This window comes from Mercenaria mercenaria, chromosome 9 (genome assembly GCF_021730395.1).
Source record: "Mercenaria mercenaria strain notata chromosome 9, MADL_Memer_1, whole genome shotgun sequence".
In the NCBI taxonomy this organism is placed as follows: Eukaryota; Metazoa; Mollusca; class Bivalvia; order Venerida; family Veneridae; genus Mercenaria; species Mercenaria mercenaria.
Genome location: NC_069369.1, coordinates 53,185,693 through 53,202,070, shown reverse-complemented (window position 1 = coordinate 53,202,070; position 16,378 = coordinate 53,185,693). Strand labels below are relative to the sequence as shown.

Here is a 16,378-nt window from a genome sequence, read left to right as displayed (position 1 = left end):
ATTTTGTCCCTCTTTATATATGAGGTTTTTCCCCCCTTTCTATTCATTACTGAAAACGTAATTTGGTCATGTCTTCTTTGAGTCATTTTGTCCCTCTTTATATACAGGAATAATGTAACCCCCTTTCTATTCATTACCGAAAACGTAAGTTGTATTGGAAATGGTTTTTGTATCTAAGTCAATGATTTAATTAAAATAGTAAAATAATTTTACTGAAATTATTAGAATCTAGTGTTTCTAATAAAGACAAATTAACTTTTTAACTGAAATAAGTTTTTAAAAAATACACACAATGCCTGTAGCAAATATACAAACATAATATAAAAATTAACTTTTTAATTAAGATAAGTCTTGAAGAATACAAGATACATTTTTTTTATTTTAATAGTTAGGTGTCAACATTACAATACTAGCTATGACTAGCTATTGGGCGACTCATAGCGAGAAAGGAGAGAGCAATAATATAAAAATAGTATATAATTGACTTTTCATGGTATTAATATTCTTGTCAGAAACCATCAATCCGATTTTTGAAATAATTTCACACAGTTAAATGTTCATTTGGTGACCTTTTACAAGGGTTGTTCAAAATGATCAGATTTCTCAAAGAATGGACCCTAGACAAAGAGCGTGATCACTTTTCCCTTTATGTATGTATGTAGTACGTGGAAATTTTGAAAAGCTTTTGTCATAGTGTGTTGATTTTAAAATAATTTCAGACTAATATTTCTTTGGTTACTCATTACTCAAGACCGTTCCATTTCCGATTCGTCAAAAACGTGGCGACCAGAGCTTTAACCCTTAGCTTGCTAAATTTCTAAAATTGGTGTAGTCCATCATTCATTTTGGGCCATACAACTTCTTATTCGAAGGGGTGTTCACTGAAAATTTACAGACTGCATGAATAGGAGAACAGTGCAGACCATGATGTCAGGCTGAACTTGGTCTGCACTGGTCGCAAAGGCAGAATCACTTGCCGCTAGCAGGCTAAATCTTCTTTTAAATCGTAGGCTAATTGCTCCGTGGGCGACCATCTACCATCAGTATTCATATTATTCTGACTTATCAAAAACATGGCATTGGGTAACCGTCTAAAATGTCTGTCGGGTTTCCTAGTACTGGCTCTGCGGAAACCAACTTTTTAAATTATTTTGACAAAAACGTTTCTTGTTATGTACCTGTATGTGTTGTGTAACTCTGGTGAGCATCATGATCCTCTTTGACTTTGTCAACCTTTACCCTGCTAAATTTCTAAAATGGACTGGTCCATCATTCAATTTGGGCAGTTACCACACATTATTCAAAGGGGCGTTAACTGAAAATTTACTGACTGAATGGTGAACAGCGCAGACCAAGATCAGCATGCATGCTAAAGGTTAAAGAAAATACACACGTAAAAACTGACCATTTTGTACAGGATATGCTAGCTTCGTTCGGTTTAAATGCGTGTGTACAATTATCTTTCCAATATGTCCAACGCAAATATCTATTAAACGATATATCAACTGTTCTCATAGACACCCATATTCTACAATAGAGAGCTGAGCTCGATAGAGTTTCGAGCATTAGCGGCCATGGCGGCATGGGCCGTAAAAACTAAGATTTTACAAACTAAATACGAAGTTGACCTATACTGCAAAATACATCAACCATATTCTCATTGATCTGCTTTGGCAAAGTTCATGTGTGGTGTTGCACCGCAGTGGCTTGAAACTTGGCGATCATGAGGGCTTGTCCTTTCTGCAAAACCACGTTTTCACGTTGACGTCATTTCCATTTGAATTATCCATTTTGCGGCCGTAAGACGTTTACGCTTTGCCACGGAACGTGCATATATAAAAAGGTGTTATAACAGCACGCGAGCGCGAGAATCTCTCTGTTTAACACACATTTTCTCTCCTGTTAAAACACACCAGAAAAGTGACAAGAACAGCAGTTTTATGCTAGAATTTTTGTTTAACCACCCCTAATATGAATATAATGTCATCAAAAACCTGTTGCAATATACTGGAGATCCGAAATAACACTTTGTACAGTAGAAACATTATTGGGGCATAGTCTTTTGTTTCTATTTCTAGCTTGATATTATTCTGTAGCTGAAACATAGATCTGCACTATTAAGTAAGTAAGTAAGTAAGTATAAGTAAATTTTATTATAGTGACATCGTGTTATGTACAATACCAATACATATAAATATACATTTTACAACACCCGGCCACGCTGGGCCTATAAGTCACTTTTAATTTTAAAACTTTCGAAAATCAATGTACATGATGAAAAATACCGGTAGATAATTAACATGCGAAAAAGTGGAAATTTATCAACAGGAAAACTTGCATTATGTCATTATGTGATAAATGTTTTAATAGTATTCACAACTACATAGCTACTCAATATGAACATTTAATTTAATTATTTTTGTAGTAATATAATTTCAAATAATTGTCTGTTTCTTAACTACTTAAGAAAATGAACTTGCTAACATATCTGCCGTCTTAAATAACAGATTCGAAATATTTGAAACACAAGAATAATGTTAATTTAATACTAATGTTAATTTCAAACACAAAAATGTTTACATGTACATATTTCATATACACAAATTCAGAACATTAGATTTAAATATATAACGAGTTGCTATACATATTCACAATTTAAATAGTTCATTTTTTTTGCTTTTTATTAGTTTCTATAAAGATACAATCTCCGTCTATTCATGCTTTCGACTAAGAATTTTGAAACATAAACAAAATGATTTTGTACTACATAATAAGCTTTTCTAGGTCTGACAAGTTATCGAAATTTCTGTTCGATTCTCTGGATTTACACAGCAACTTTATTCTTAAATCATTGTATCTTGGACAATTTAGTAGGAAATGAGTTTCATCCTCAACAACATTTTCAGTGCAAAGAGTACATAATCTGTCACTGGCCTTAAGGCTAACATATCGTCCTGTTTCAATTCTAAGAGGTAGAATGCCACACTTAAACTGCGCTAAATGAGAACGTTCAGTCTTTGTTACAGAAGATAGCATGTATTTTTCAGTTTCATAATCGTGTTTAAAATTGATATATGTTCGAAGTTTTGAAACATTTCTAACATTTTCACACCAGTTTCTTTTATGTAATAAAAGTAATGAATCTTCAACATCTTTCAAATTCACATAAAGTTTGTTGTCATAACAATTAGACATATTCACCTGTTGTAAGATATTTTACTATATTACTAGTAGCTAAGTATTTTTATTTCAAGGACTCTTTTGTAATCTTTTAATTGTCAGTCTGTATTGGCTTCTTTTATTATATTGTAGATAATTTCTGATAATCTGTACACTCTTACTCAAATAAGAGGTGATATATCTTTTCTGTAATATCTAGTACTTTTAACTAAACGTAAATATTCCACAGCAATATGATTAGCAGATTTGGCCTTTATTTTAGTGGTACTTTTAAATTACGGAAGAGGGGTTCGTTTAAAGGACTCTAATATCACAGTGCACCTTTGTCAGACATGTTGGTGGATATTTCGACCATCTAACCGACATTAATCCAGTATGGGTATACCTACTGAGAAGGTACTCTATGAATAGGCTCGCAAAGCAGTGCCATACAGATCGTTTCATTCAAGAGTGCTGCACTTTTTCAATGACGTGGAGAGGTGTTTATTGTTTATTCCCCCGAATGTGTCAGCTGCACTATTGCAACATTGTCTTGCACTTTAAAAAGAAAAGAAAAAACGTCTTTCAATATATTGTTTGAAATCAGTCCAATAAAATATCACTCAACAATTTTTTTTTTTTTCTTAATTTGTAGTAGAAAATTTTTAGCATATAGTCTGCCTATAATCCCAAAAAGAGGCCTAAAAATTTGGGCTTTGAGGGCATTTTTTGTTAATGCCCGACAGCCATGTTCATTGTTAACTTTATAAAAATTGGAAACTTTTCAGGGGGGCTGTCGCCTTCTAAGGGTCATAGTAGGTCACAGCAAAAGGGTTCAAAGGTCATAAGTGCATTTTTGTTATAAACTTCAGATACTTGCAATTTTTGCTACATTTTAATACTAACTTGTAATTTTTGGGTGATAGTTATGAATCTCAGAGGTAAAATAGATTACTTCAAATAAATTTATTGCAGACGGGCAAAATTTTCAAAACGACAAAGGTATTTGTATAGAATGAGCTTAAATTTTCGTACGCCCCTTTTATTTTGTTCATTTAAGGAAGTTATTTTTTCCCCATGCTTCTAAAATTTCCGTTTTCTGCTAACAGTTTCCATAATGCAAGTTGGTTACCTGTATGATTGTCGTATGAACAGTACAGATAGAAAAATTCTATGTTGCGTACAGTCAACCTGTGCTAAAGACCACCTCTGAACAGAGACTACCCGGGCTCTAAAGACTACTGGTTTTGTTTCCTATTTTAACATTTTATACTATATTTTACCTGTGAACAAAGACCACCTGTCAATTAAGACCATTTTTTGTTTCTCTTAAGGGTGGTCTTTATAGACAGGTTTGACTGTATTTTAAAAGACTAGTACAGTCAAACTCGTTTGCTCAAATCGGATTTTCCAATTACTACTTTTGCTCGCCCGAACTCGATGTAAGGTCTATATAATGTATACTTCACGTTAGCTTGTACTACGATATCTCGAACACATGTTGCTTGTCCTATCAAACTCTAGCGAAAACCGTTTTACTGTACTAAATGTTGACAGATCTAAAGATTCCTTCGGAGGCATAGAACTCCAGAACGTAAATATAGCAAACTCGGTGTGATTAAGTCTGTTGTGAGATAAAAGAAATGTGAAAATTCTCTCAAGCATTATCTAAAACTGTCCATGCGTCAATCAAAACTCTATTCCATTGGTTTACGCATGTGCATCAGCATGAAAAATGTACTTTTCATATTTTTTTAATCAGCTAAGAAATTATTCCTTGCACACTTTGGGATTTGGCTATTTTATTATTAAGAACTTGTAACCGCTTTTCAAGTGTTTTCAGTATCTACAATTTTGTAAATATTGTTTATGTTGGTTCTTAGATGTCAAACTTCAAAACGGCTTGATAAATTTTCAGTGAATTCGATAGTATATCGAATGTTATTATATGATCTTTATGACCGTGAATATAGGGTAAAGAATGTATTTTTCCTGTTTCAACACCTTTAATTTCCAATTAATTGGTTGGTGATAGAACCGTGTGGAGCAAACTTACCAATGTATCATGAAGGAAACTACTGATGTTATAATATAAACAATTGTTAGCTAATGATATTGTAGCCTTAAACGTGAAAAAAAATATTGTCAATTAAATTCCCGTGCGGAATGTTTTGGAAAGAATTTCCCTTATATAGAAATAACTTGTACCCTTATATAAAAAAAAATAAATTTTAAATCCATAACACTTCACAAGCTTAGGACGGGTTAGCCTGACATAAATTTATCAATCGGCATTATTTGTTTATTAAAATCCATCATTCTGAATTTCAAATCTCTTCCCTTTATGCTCTTCTCATCCTAAAGGAAGCTAATTTTACGCTTTTTATCTCTTGGCAACTATCGAACCACCATATTTCATCATTTTTATTAGCTGAAACCATCATATGTCAGTAATCAGAAAATATCGGAAGGTATAACTTCAATGTATCACTGAACGAGCCTGAATTTACTGTTAATAAAAAATTCTAAAGCAACATTCTGATGTTTTTTATACTTTTATTTTTCATTTTATTTATAAAACATCTGAATGACTAATGTTTCAGTGTCGAGACCCCAAGCTTTGTTTCCACAATGTCTGAAACCATATGTCCGATCTGAAAATTGTAACGATCTGATTCGTTTTTCAACTTTTTTTTGAATGGAAGTGAGAGTGTAGAAGCAAAGCTGAAGATAAAAAAAGATCGAAACAAAAATAGCGTCGTGAATTGTTAAAAAAAAATGGTGCAAATACGCATTAAGAGCTTCGGTGATAGAAAATCTAGTTCTTTAAATGAGCTACCTTAATTGGAAATACCTAAAATATGATGAAAAAGCCTGACTTATTGTAAAAAAAAACTATATCACAATAGCGCGTTCACTTTTCGTGTTGCGTCTTGGCCCCCCCCAACGCGCCAACACGCCAACACGCCAAGACGACAAATGAACCGCCAAAACGACAAATATGGAATTTTTTCGTCTTGGCGCGTATAATTTGTCGCCCTGGCGTGTTGGCGTCCCTTTGGGGCCCTGCAACGCGCTAAGACGCCAGAACGCCAGACGACAACTTCCCAATTTAGCGTGTTGGCGCCCCCGCCAGAACGACAAATGCCTTGTTTGTCGTCTTGGAGCGTATAATTTTTCGTCCTGGCGTTTCTGGCGCCCTGCAAACGCGCCAACACGCCAGAACGAGATGGCAGAAATCAGCCACCATAGATATCAATTGTTCGTACACTCGTTGTGCCATGTCTGTTTAAATAAGGTACCCCCCACGTCCCGCTATCAAAAAAAAAGAGTCACTGAATGAATGCAACTTTGGGGCTGGTTTGTATCGGCAAGTACTGTCATCTGCGGGATAAACAATTTTATCATTATTTGGTGCATTAATGACCTCACAAAGCTGATAAAAATTAATTATGTACATACTGAAAATATTTAAAAGATGTTCCATTACAACTAAAGAGAGTTGAACATTCAGAATATAATAATTTTAAAAATCATTGAATTAATAGGGTCAATATGTACTACGTGATTTGGAATTTACCAATATGACTTTTAATTTAAGGTTACATTATTGTTACCCTTACAGTTAAATGAATTTACATCAGGCTATGATCGTTTTTTTTGTTATATTATAATAGAATAATCAATTAACATTGTGTAAAACATTCATTCAAATCTGTCAAAATTGGGCGATAAAGGAAAAACAGGTATGAGTCAGAAAAGTTGTCCCTGTATATTGTTAATATACGCACCATTTTGCTACTGTTAATAACTAGAAGTCATTTTTAAAAGTTCAGTTTTGACCTTGAAATGTCTGTGACCTTGAAATAACATTGAAATAACCATATGATACAACATTTTCAAAAATATTTCACTATTTTCATTCACATATAAAGATTAGCAAACATATCAAGTAAAACATACTTTGCCATCATATGCCACTTTCCCCAGATATATATTATTCTATATAATATTATATATAATATTATATATATTAGATACATATTTTATATATTATCATCAGTTTTGTTTACAAAATATAAAAGGCATTGAGACACAGTATTTAAACCAATTCAGATGGTATATGAAAAAAAACGAGTGCACAGCGGCATAGTTTATTTGTAAATGCATTATTGGGACCTTTGACCCCCATTGTACTGTAATGAGGAACACTAAAGGCGACAGCCCCTTCTAAATTTCATGTTCGATTCTAAGGAACACTTTAATACTAATATCCGAGCATTAACAAAAAATGCCATCAGAAGTCACATTTTCCCAAGATATTGGCAGACTAATAAGAGTTTTGAAGATACACGTCAGAACAGTAATTTTTCTAATTAATTTTTAATTTTTACATTAAACTGACACGCAGAAAATATTGCCTTTGGGCAATTTGAAATAGAAACTAAATAACTAATTAACTTTGAGAAAAAAGAAAACACTTCATTTAAATTTCTGATTTCATAAATGTTTTAGAGGAAACATGAAGAACACTTGTAAATTACTTTTAGCTACCTGTATGTTAGCTTTTCTTCTTTTCATAGAAGCTAAACCTCAGAAGCAGACGACAGAGAAGTTGCTAAAAAAACAGAAATGTGAGTTTCTATTTTCATTCTTCTTGCATTCTTCTCATAACAGGGACACATCCTTGGGTGTATGTAATTATTTTCTTAACATTGTTTAAATTCTTGTGCTAGAGTATTCATAATTATTATTTGTAAACATATAGAAAAAAACGTATATAGGTAGTCATGGATTAAAAGTTTAAATTGAGAATTGGTGTTAAGAAGGTTTCCAAGGCGAAGTATCAACTAAGTTTTCATGGTGACTGATTTCACTTGCCTTACTTTCGGCCTTTTTTCCGCCCTTTGGCCGAAGCTCGTTTTCGCTTTTCGCGCGACCAAAGGCGCCGAAAAGTGAACGCGATTTTCTGTTTGTATGGCGCGGGCGACAAAGAGAAAAGGCTTTAAAATAAGAGCAAACTCTAAGTCGGACAGAGGAATGAGATTGCACTCTTGGCACTCTTAAGCGATAAGAAACGAACAGAGAGGAAGTAGGTATTAAATATCGTGATTGAAATACACCATATATACGTGCAAATCTTTTCAATTCTCCTAGCACATTGAAGTAACTTTTTTTTCCGAAATAACGCCATTCACTCGGTAATTACGAACAATAATGGTCAATTCTCCTTACCGAATTGAAATAACTATAATTACAATTTACCATACGTTTATACTTTAAACTAGTTCTAATAATTAATAAAATCAAGAATTCTTCGTGTATACAGTTTGATACCAAATAATACCACAAATTATATATTTGAGTCAATTGATCAGCTCAAATTTCTCTATGAATAAATAGCAGCCATCCCATAGGGACAAACTAAAAACGCATGATTTCTCAATGGGAAATTATGTTGGCATATTTCCCCCAAAACCACATATCCACTTATTTATGTAGACAGTTTTCTCTAAAATTGTCACATATCCAGTTATTATCTGACAAGTGGCAAAATTGCGTGTTATCCAGATAATTATGTTAACAGGACAAAACTGACTGTTAGTGCCCACTTCTGCCATCCACATATTCACATAAATAAGGGGTTATTGTGAAAGTTTGCTTGATATCCAGTTAAAATATTCTTACCCAAATTGGCGATTAACGTTAGACTTTTCGTCCCCTATACGGAATTGTCACGGCATAGAACTTAAATATTAAAAAAGGAGAAAATGTGTAGGCGACCGCGTAGCTTAGTCGGTACAACATTGGAACGGTATTCCGAGGCCTCGGGTTCAAAGTCCCGGTCTGGCTGCACTTTTTTTCTCATCCTGTGACAGAATGAATGAATGGTACATTTGGCGCCCAACGTGGGGCCTTGACGGCATTACACTGGTTAGTCTCCGACGCCTGTAATTGCTTGATTTATAAAGTACCCGCTGAAATTATAGGACGAATTTCAAAATGGTGGGAAAATATGTCACGGCATAAAACGGAATATTGAAACGGGAAAAATGTGTAGGCGGTCGGGTAGTTTCAGTCCGTAGATTATCGGAACGGAATTCCCCGGGTTCGAGTCTTGGTCTGGCTTCACATTTTTCTCATCTTCTGACAGAATGAATGAGCGTATATCCACCTCATCCCTACCACCACCCCCACTTATGGTTTGTGCCTATAGATAGGATTTGGGAAAGATAAATTTGCATAATTGTTATGCCCATTTATATGTTTTCATTTATTTCCGTAATGATAGGGGACGGTTACGGATATTGCCAATCATAACTGACTAACTAATAAAATCAAGATACCTAGTTAATTATATCTGAATAAGTGACATTTTTACGAAAAATTTCGAGATAAATAAGTGGATATGTGGTTGGCAGAAATATGCCACCATAGAAAATGAAATATTTTGTGATGACAAATATGCATGCATTCTAACATTAAACTTATCGTATGGTGTCAAATATCACACTCGGTTATAAGTAAGCATACCAACGCACAAAAAGTATAATTGACATATATTTAAAAGACTATTACTTGAAAATTTTATCTTCTGTAAAACGATGTTTGAGGAAGAGAATCTCATAGTTTCGTATCGAATGGGGCAGAAAAAATGTCATAGAAGTTAAATGATTATTTTTAAGATTATGTGAACAATGTATCATCAAGTGCATTGTATGATATGGTATGAATTATTAATGATGAAGACTAATAAAATATGTTTTATATATTAACCTTTAGCATGCTAGATAAATTGTCGTCTGCTGGAAATGTCGTCTGCTAAAATTGTAAAGTTCATTCAATTTGCTCCAAAACTGGAAGAAATATTGTCAGAGTAGCAAACAGCTTGGAACCTGATCAGACGCCGATTTAATCGGCGTCTGATCTGGTTCCAAGCTGTTTGCAAAGGCTGTTAAATTCGCCTGCAGCAGGCTAAGGGTTAAAGACATTTGAAAGCTTTCATGTGAAGCTCTAATGACAATTTAACTGACAATTGTATTACTAATATTTGAAAATTTGAATTCCAATGCAATAAGAATGTATAATAAACCTTTATACTTTTCTATACAGAGGACTGAAGGGCACCATATTCTAACATATTTTTTTACAATTAACAGAATCAGTAGTTTCGAGCAATGAAATACAGATGCAGTTGAGAAATCAGTGACTTACCTAACAGATTGTCACCAGAACTGATACGTCAGTGATAAAAGTGCAGGAGAAAAATTAATGTTATATGAATGAAAGATAACATTATGTCAACCATGGACTATTGCAGTACTGTATGGGGGCTAGCCTGTAAATCAGATACTGAAAAAATATATAATATAAAAAAAGAGGGCAATTCGTGTAATAACGAAAAATGTATCCGCAAGTAGCGTGTTCAAAAATCTGAATCTGCTCACTTTTGAAAAAAAGATGCATTATCACATGGCTGTACTGGTTTTTAAATGTGACCATAACCTTGTACCAAAATATATGCCTGAATTATTATCTTTTGCTCACAACGATAGTATAATCTTCGTTCCTCGTCACATAAAGATCTTTCTTTGCTGAAGCCCCGAAAAACTACTTGAAACAAACATTCTCATACAAAGCCACACATTAATGGAATTCAATTCCATCAAACATCAAACTGCAAGATAATCTATTAACATTTTAACGAAAAATTAAGGATTTATTACAGGAACAACGTTACTAATACTGAGATTTATTTATTTTATTTTCTTTTTTAATCTTCATCAATAATCATGCATTTTTATGACATAGGGTAGCTTTTAAATTTTATGAAATTGATGGATGAATGTACATGTATGAAAATGAATTACACTGATTTATTCTCCTCGTAAAATCATTTCAAATCGAGTTTGTTTTTTAAAGTGTGTTTGTCGTTAAAATTGTGCTACTGATACTCTTATTATTGTAGATACTGCGTTTTACATTTATATAGAAGGCCATATTGGAAATAAGTTGTATGTATACTATATACTCTTAATATGTCACTTCTTAAAATAAAGTTATTATTATTTTTTATTATTATTATTCTTACAACATTTAAATACAAAGCGAAAATCTTATGTTTGTGTTATTTTGTGGCACTTTGTTTAGCTATACTAACGTATGTCATTTTGAGAACACTTTTGACGATATCCTATATACGCTGACATATTACTTTATTTTAATACTTGGAAATGCATATGCTTCTTTTAGGAAAAAATATGTTTTATGAAGTTACATTATGGCACGTTATAGCAGTAGCAAATATAAAGGCGAGAAAACGAAAGATGGCTATTGGCATCATCGTATCGTCTTAGCTATATATTGTAACCTAATGTTACAGGCAGCAGCTTAGTAGCATCGTATACTGATACACGGGCGGTAAACGCGCAATCCAGTTCCAGCTTTCCCCCAAACGGAACATTTCATTCAAGTGTATGTAATTTTCATGACTGTTTTACACGTGTTTGATCATTAGAAACGTCATACTTCCAGAAAAAAAGGCACACGAGTTAGAAAATTTGCATTTTTCATGATTCCAAACTTTTTTGACAGTTCGAGCCAGCAGAGTTTTCGTGATAACATGGCTGATTCTTAGATTAATAAGTTGGTATTTCACACATAATAATAAATTATGATCTTTATTCATTTTTATGTCGAATAGCATTTTGCTTTTTTTCGAAAACACTCGTAAATATGTCATTAATTACAAAAGCAAAAACCCACCTACCTCGATTTTGTATAATTTGACGCGCAACACCAGCACCGGAAGTCGAGCAACCCATTTTAAGCGTATTCCCAGCTGGAATTGGATTGCGCGTTTACCACCCGTGTGACAGTCTCCGACACCCGACCGAACTAGCTTTTAACCAGCGGAACTAATTCTTAACTATTTTAATGCTATTTTCTTAATTGAAAGGAAGAATTATCATCGTTTTCAAAATATATCACACAAACGTATTTCTTTGTTTATCGGAGAAAGTTACATTTATTCCACCTAAATTTCAACGATATGCTTTTCAGAAATATATTTGTATTTTTATTAAGCATACTTTTCCTGTTGTACTCAAACCTCACTCTCTTACTTCAGTAAAGTCGACATGGTTCAGGCAAGGTTTCAAAGATATCGAAGAGGAAATAAACAAAAAGAAGAACACCAACATAGCCAAGAATATAATTATTTTCATTGGAGATGGAATGGGCGTTTCAACGGTGACAGCTGCCAGAATACTAGATGGTCAGAATAACGGTAGACCTGGAGAGGAAAATGTTCTGTCTTTTGAAGAGTTCGACAACGTAGCTTTATCCAAGGTAATAATTATTGTATACAAGTTATGCTGGAGAACAGATTTTAAATGAAGGTCTATACGTTAATCGCTTTGCTTCATTTGCGCGTGGTTTTCCTGATGCCATGAGCTAACGAAATAGAAAAGTCTTTGTCATTCCTTCTACAATAAGATATCTAAAACAATTTATTCATATATATTCAGCAAAAATGTATTGCGCGTTAATGTGTTAAATTGTAGGTGTGTGATGACTTGAATTGTAGAAGTAGCAGTAGTAGCATTTCCACTGTTACAGCCACTGCCATCACTCCTACCATCACACCACCATCACCACCGCCACTACTACTACCAATATTATCATTATTATTATTATTATTAGACATACAACGTCGACTTTATGACACCAGACTCTGCTGGTACGGCTACAGCTATGCTATGCGGTGTGAAAACAAATGTTGCAACTCTAGGACTCGATGGACGAGCAGTATATTCAGACTGTGCTGCATCGGAAAATGCTGGACAGTTAGACTCTTTGCTTCATTGGGCCCAGGCTGCAGGTAAAATTCTTAAATTACAGAAATACTAGATCTCTTGATGCATAGGTCACAGCATCTCTAAATACATCAATGACAGTAGAACATTTCATACATTTGGCCATGGGGCTGAGTAAAAATAAGCTAGTTTCTTTGATCAATTGGACCCACATGTAAGAAGTAAAGTACATATATATAGCACTGAACCAAGACAGCGGATGAATTGATGTCCTGCTTTCAAAAGAAAATTCGGTATAAAGTTCATCTTGTATCAGGAGACATCCTTAGGGAAGAGCAAATGAGCTGCACCATGAGAAAACCAACATAGTGCATTTGCGACCAGCCGCGCAGTCTGGTCAGGATCCATGCTGTTCGCTAACGGTTTCTGTAATTGCAATAGGCTTTGAAAATGAACAGTATGGATCCTTACCAGACTGCGCGGATGCGCAAGCTGGTCTGGATCCATGCTGGTCGCAAATGCACTATGTTGGTTTTCTCATGGTGCGGCTCAGGTGGTCTCTTTATATGACATAATGTGTTATTCGACAACACTACAAGGAAATAATAAAAGTAGTGATTTCTTCATGCAAGTGGTATCTTAACAGACATGGACTCTCTAGCAAATATGAACATTTGACAAGACGTGTTTTATTTCAGTTGCGTAATTTAGCGTCAATTAAAACTCGTTACCACTCTGGGGAGGAGCTCGTGATGTTATTGTTGTAACTGTTTATGCATTCTCATTTTCAAGGTCACTAGAATAGCAATATTGCATTTATTTTAAAAGCAACACCCGATTTTTTCCATCTTTTTCGATCAGCAGGTAAAAGAACTTGGATTTTGAAAACAGAGAAAGCATCGCGGCGCATGTCAAGTGCTACTTGTAATTATAGCAATAAGCGATCATTCATTTGACAGCACCAGGCTCTACTTTATTTTGTCGTTACATAGGTAAACGAACCGGAATTGTAACTACAGCTAGAGTTACACATGCCACACCAGCCGCCGCTTATGCTAAAACACCAAACCGAGACTGGGAGGGCGACACTGAAATGACGAAGGACGATGCACCATGTAAAGATATTGCTAGGCAGCTCATCGAAGACAATCCAGATATAAATGTTAGTAGTAAGAAGCACCCACTAAATAATTCAACTCTATATTTTTCTCGCCCGCTTGTCCGAAAGCCTGTTGGTCAGAAGGCGAAACAGTCCGATGGCCAACTAGTCATTATTTACTTCAGATCTATCCAGCTGTCTGTCGGAAAACCTGCTAGCCTGTAGGCATGCTGGTCCTTACGTCAACATGTGTAGCAAACCCTTCAAATAATGCAAATGTTAATCTATCTGAAGGTCTGCTAGTCAGAAACGGAACGCAACGTTATAGGGAAAGGGTTAGTTCATTCCTTAGATCAGAGTATGGTAGGGAAAGTAATCAAATAATTTTAACAAAAAGCTGTGTTAATATTAGTTTGCCTAATTGTAGGTTAGGTATTTAGAGTCCTTAGTTTCTGCAATACTACCATTAATTGTTAAATATTTCTCTTAGGAAAACTTTTTATCTCAGCCTATGAAAGTTGTAAGATCCATCTGTATGTATCTGTTCTTATTGTTCTTAGAAGCGAAGTCATTGACATTGGAGCGTCTACTGTGTACAGAACCTAAATGTTTTATAAGTGTTAAGTATGTCAGAGCACACACTGTTGAATCACAGACCGATAAAATATCTTGAGAAAGTATACGTGTATGTACAACAATTATCTTGATTCTCCACTTATTTATTTGTTTCTTCTGTGACTGGTCAGGTAATTCTAGGTGGAGGAAGAAAATTCTTTCTCCCTGACAGCAAAGAAGATCCAGAAACAAACAGTGTTGATCCAGCCCAGAGACAAGATGGAAGGGATCTCATAGAGGTATCATTATTAGACTTACACATAACTAACAGTATTGATTGTTGGAATGACAGACATGCACACATAATGACTCACATAGTTAACAGTCTTGATTGATGGAATGACAGACATGCACACATAATGATTCACATAGTTAACAGTCTTGATTGTTGAAATGACAGGCACGCGCACATAATGATTCACATAGTTAACAGTTTTGATTGTTGGAATGACATGCACGCACACATAATGACTCACATAGTTAACAGTCTTGATTGTTGGAATGTCAAACACGCACACATAATGATTCACATAGCTAACAGTGATTGTTGGAATGAGAGGCACGCACACATAATGATTCACATAGGTAACAGTCTTGATTGTTGGAATGACAGACACGCACACATAATGATTCACATAGGCAACAGTCTTGATTGTTGGAATGACAGACACGCACACATAATGACTCACATAGTTAACAGTCTTGATTGTTGGAATGAATGACAGACATGCACACAAAATGATTTGTATAGTTAACAGTATTGACTGTTAGAGTGACAGACATGTACACATACTTAACACTTTTGGATGTTGGTATGCACACAGGGGTAAATGATTTAAAAAAAAAAAAACGTTGGAAATGCCTTGTAACTTTAATTGGTAATAACTTAATGCTTTTTCCATTTTTTTTTTTGCGTATTTATAGGTGCCAATTTCTCTTACGTAAGTATTAATTGAAATTACGTGATGTCCAAGTTTCCAGCAGTACATTTAAAAGTTTAACTATTTTTAATATTTCAAAAAGCAGAGGATTTAAGGAAGTTTGCATCCAGGTAGACAATGAACAAATAACTTTAACTAACAAATCCATGAACCAGTATGACATGTATTTAGGTTTATATGATATGAGCATGACAAAAAAAAATAGAGTTTAGTTCCCACTAACGCTGTATAATTTTTCTGCATACTTCTGCAATTATAAATCAATTGAATTTCAATTAATTAATTGAATCAATTGATTAATTAATTAATTGAATCAGTTAATTATTTGAATTAATTCAAGGAAATAAATCTGGCCACACATCCATTTATTTATAAAATTTATTAAGATAAAAAAAGATCGAAACAAAAATAGCGTCGTGAATTGTTAGATTAAAAATGATGCAAATATCGCATTAAGAGCTTCGGTGATAGAAAATCTAGTTCTTGAAATGTGCTACTTAATTGGAAATACCTAAAATATGATGATAAAAGCCTGACTTATTGTAAAAAAAGAACTATATCACAATAGGCGCGTTCACTTGTCGTGTTGGCGTCTTGGCGCCCCCGCCAACGCGCCAACACGCCAAGACGACAAGTGAACGCGCCAAAACGACAAATATGGAATTTGTCGTCTTGGCGCGTATAATTGTCGCCCTGGCGTGTTGGCGTCTTGGCGCCCTGCAAACGCGCTAAGACGCCAGAACGCC

At 34.4% G+C, this 16,378-nt stretch overlaps 1 protein-coding gene across 1 annotated transcript; it reads left to right on the top strand.

Moving 5' to 3' along the window:
* The first annotated feature begins 9,314 nt into the window (after positions 1-9,314).
* On the top strand, positions 9,315-15,026 carry LOC128559284 (alkaline phosphatase, tissue-nonspecific isozyme-like). Its single transcript, XM_053550566.1, has 5 exons — positions 9,315-9,362; positions 12,247-12,510; positions 12,865-13,042; positions 13,970-14,139; positions 14,823-15,026. Exons 1-5 carry the CDS (start codon positions 9,315-9,317, stop codon positions 15,024-15,026), a joined length of 864 nt encoding a protein of 287 aa, XP_053406541.1.
* The last annotated feature ends 1,352 nt before the right edge of the window (positions 15,027-16,378 follow it).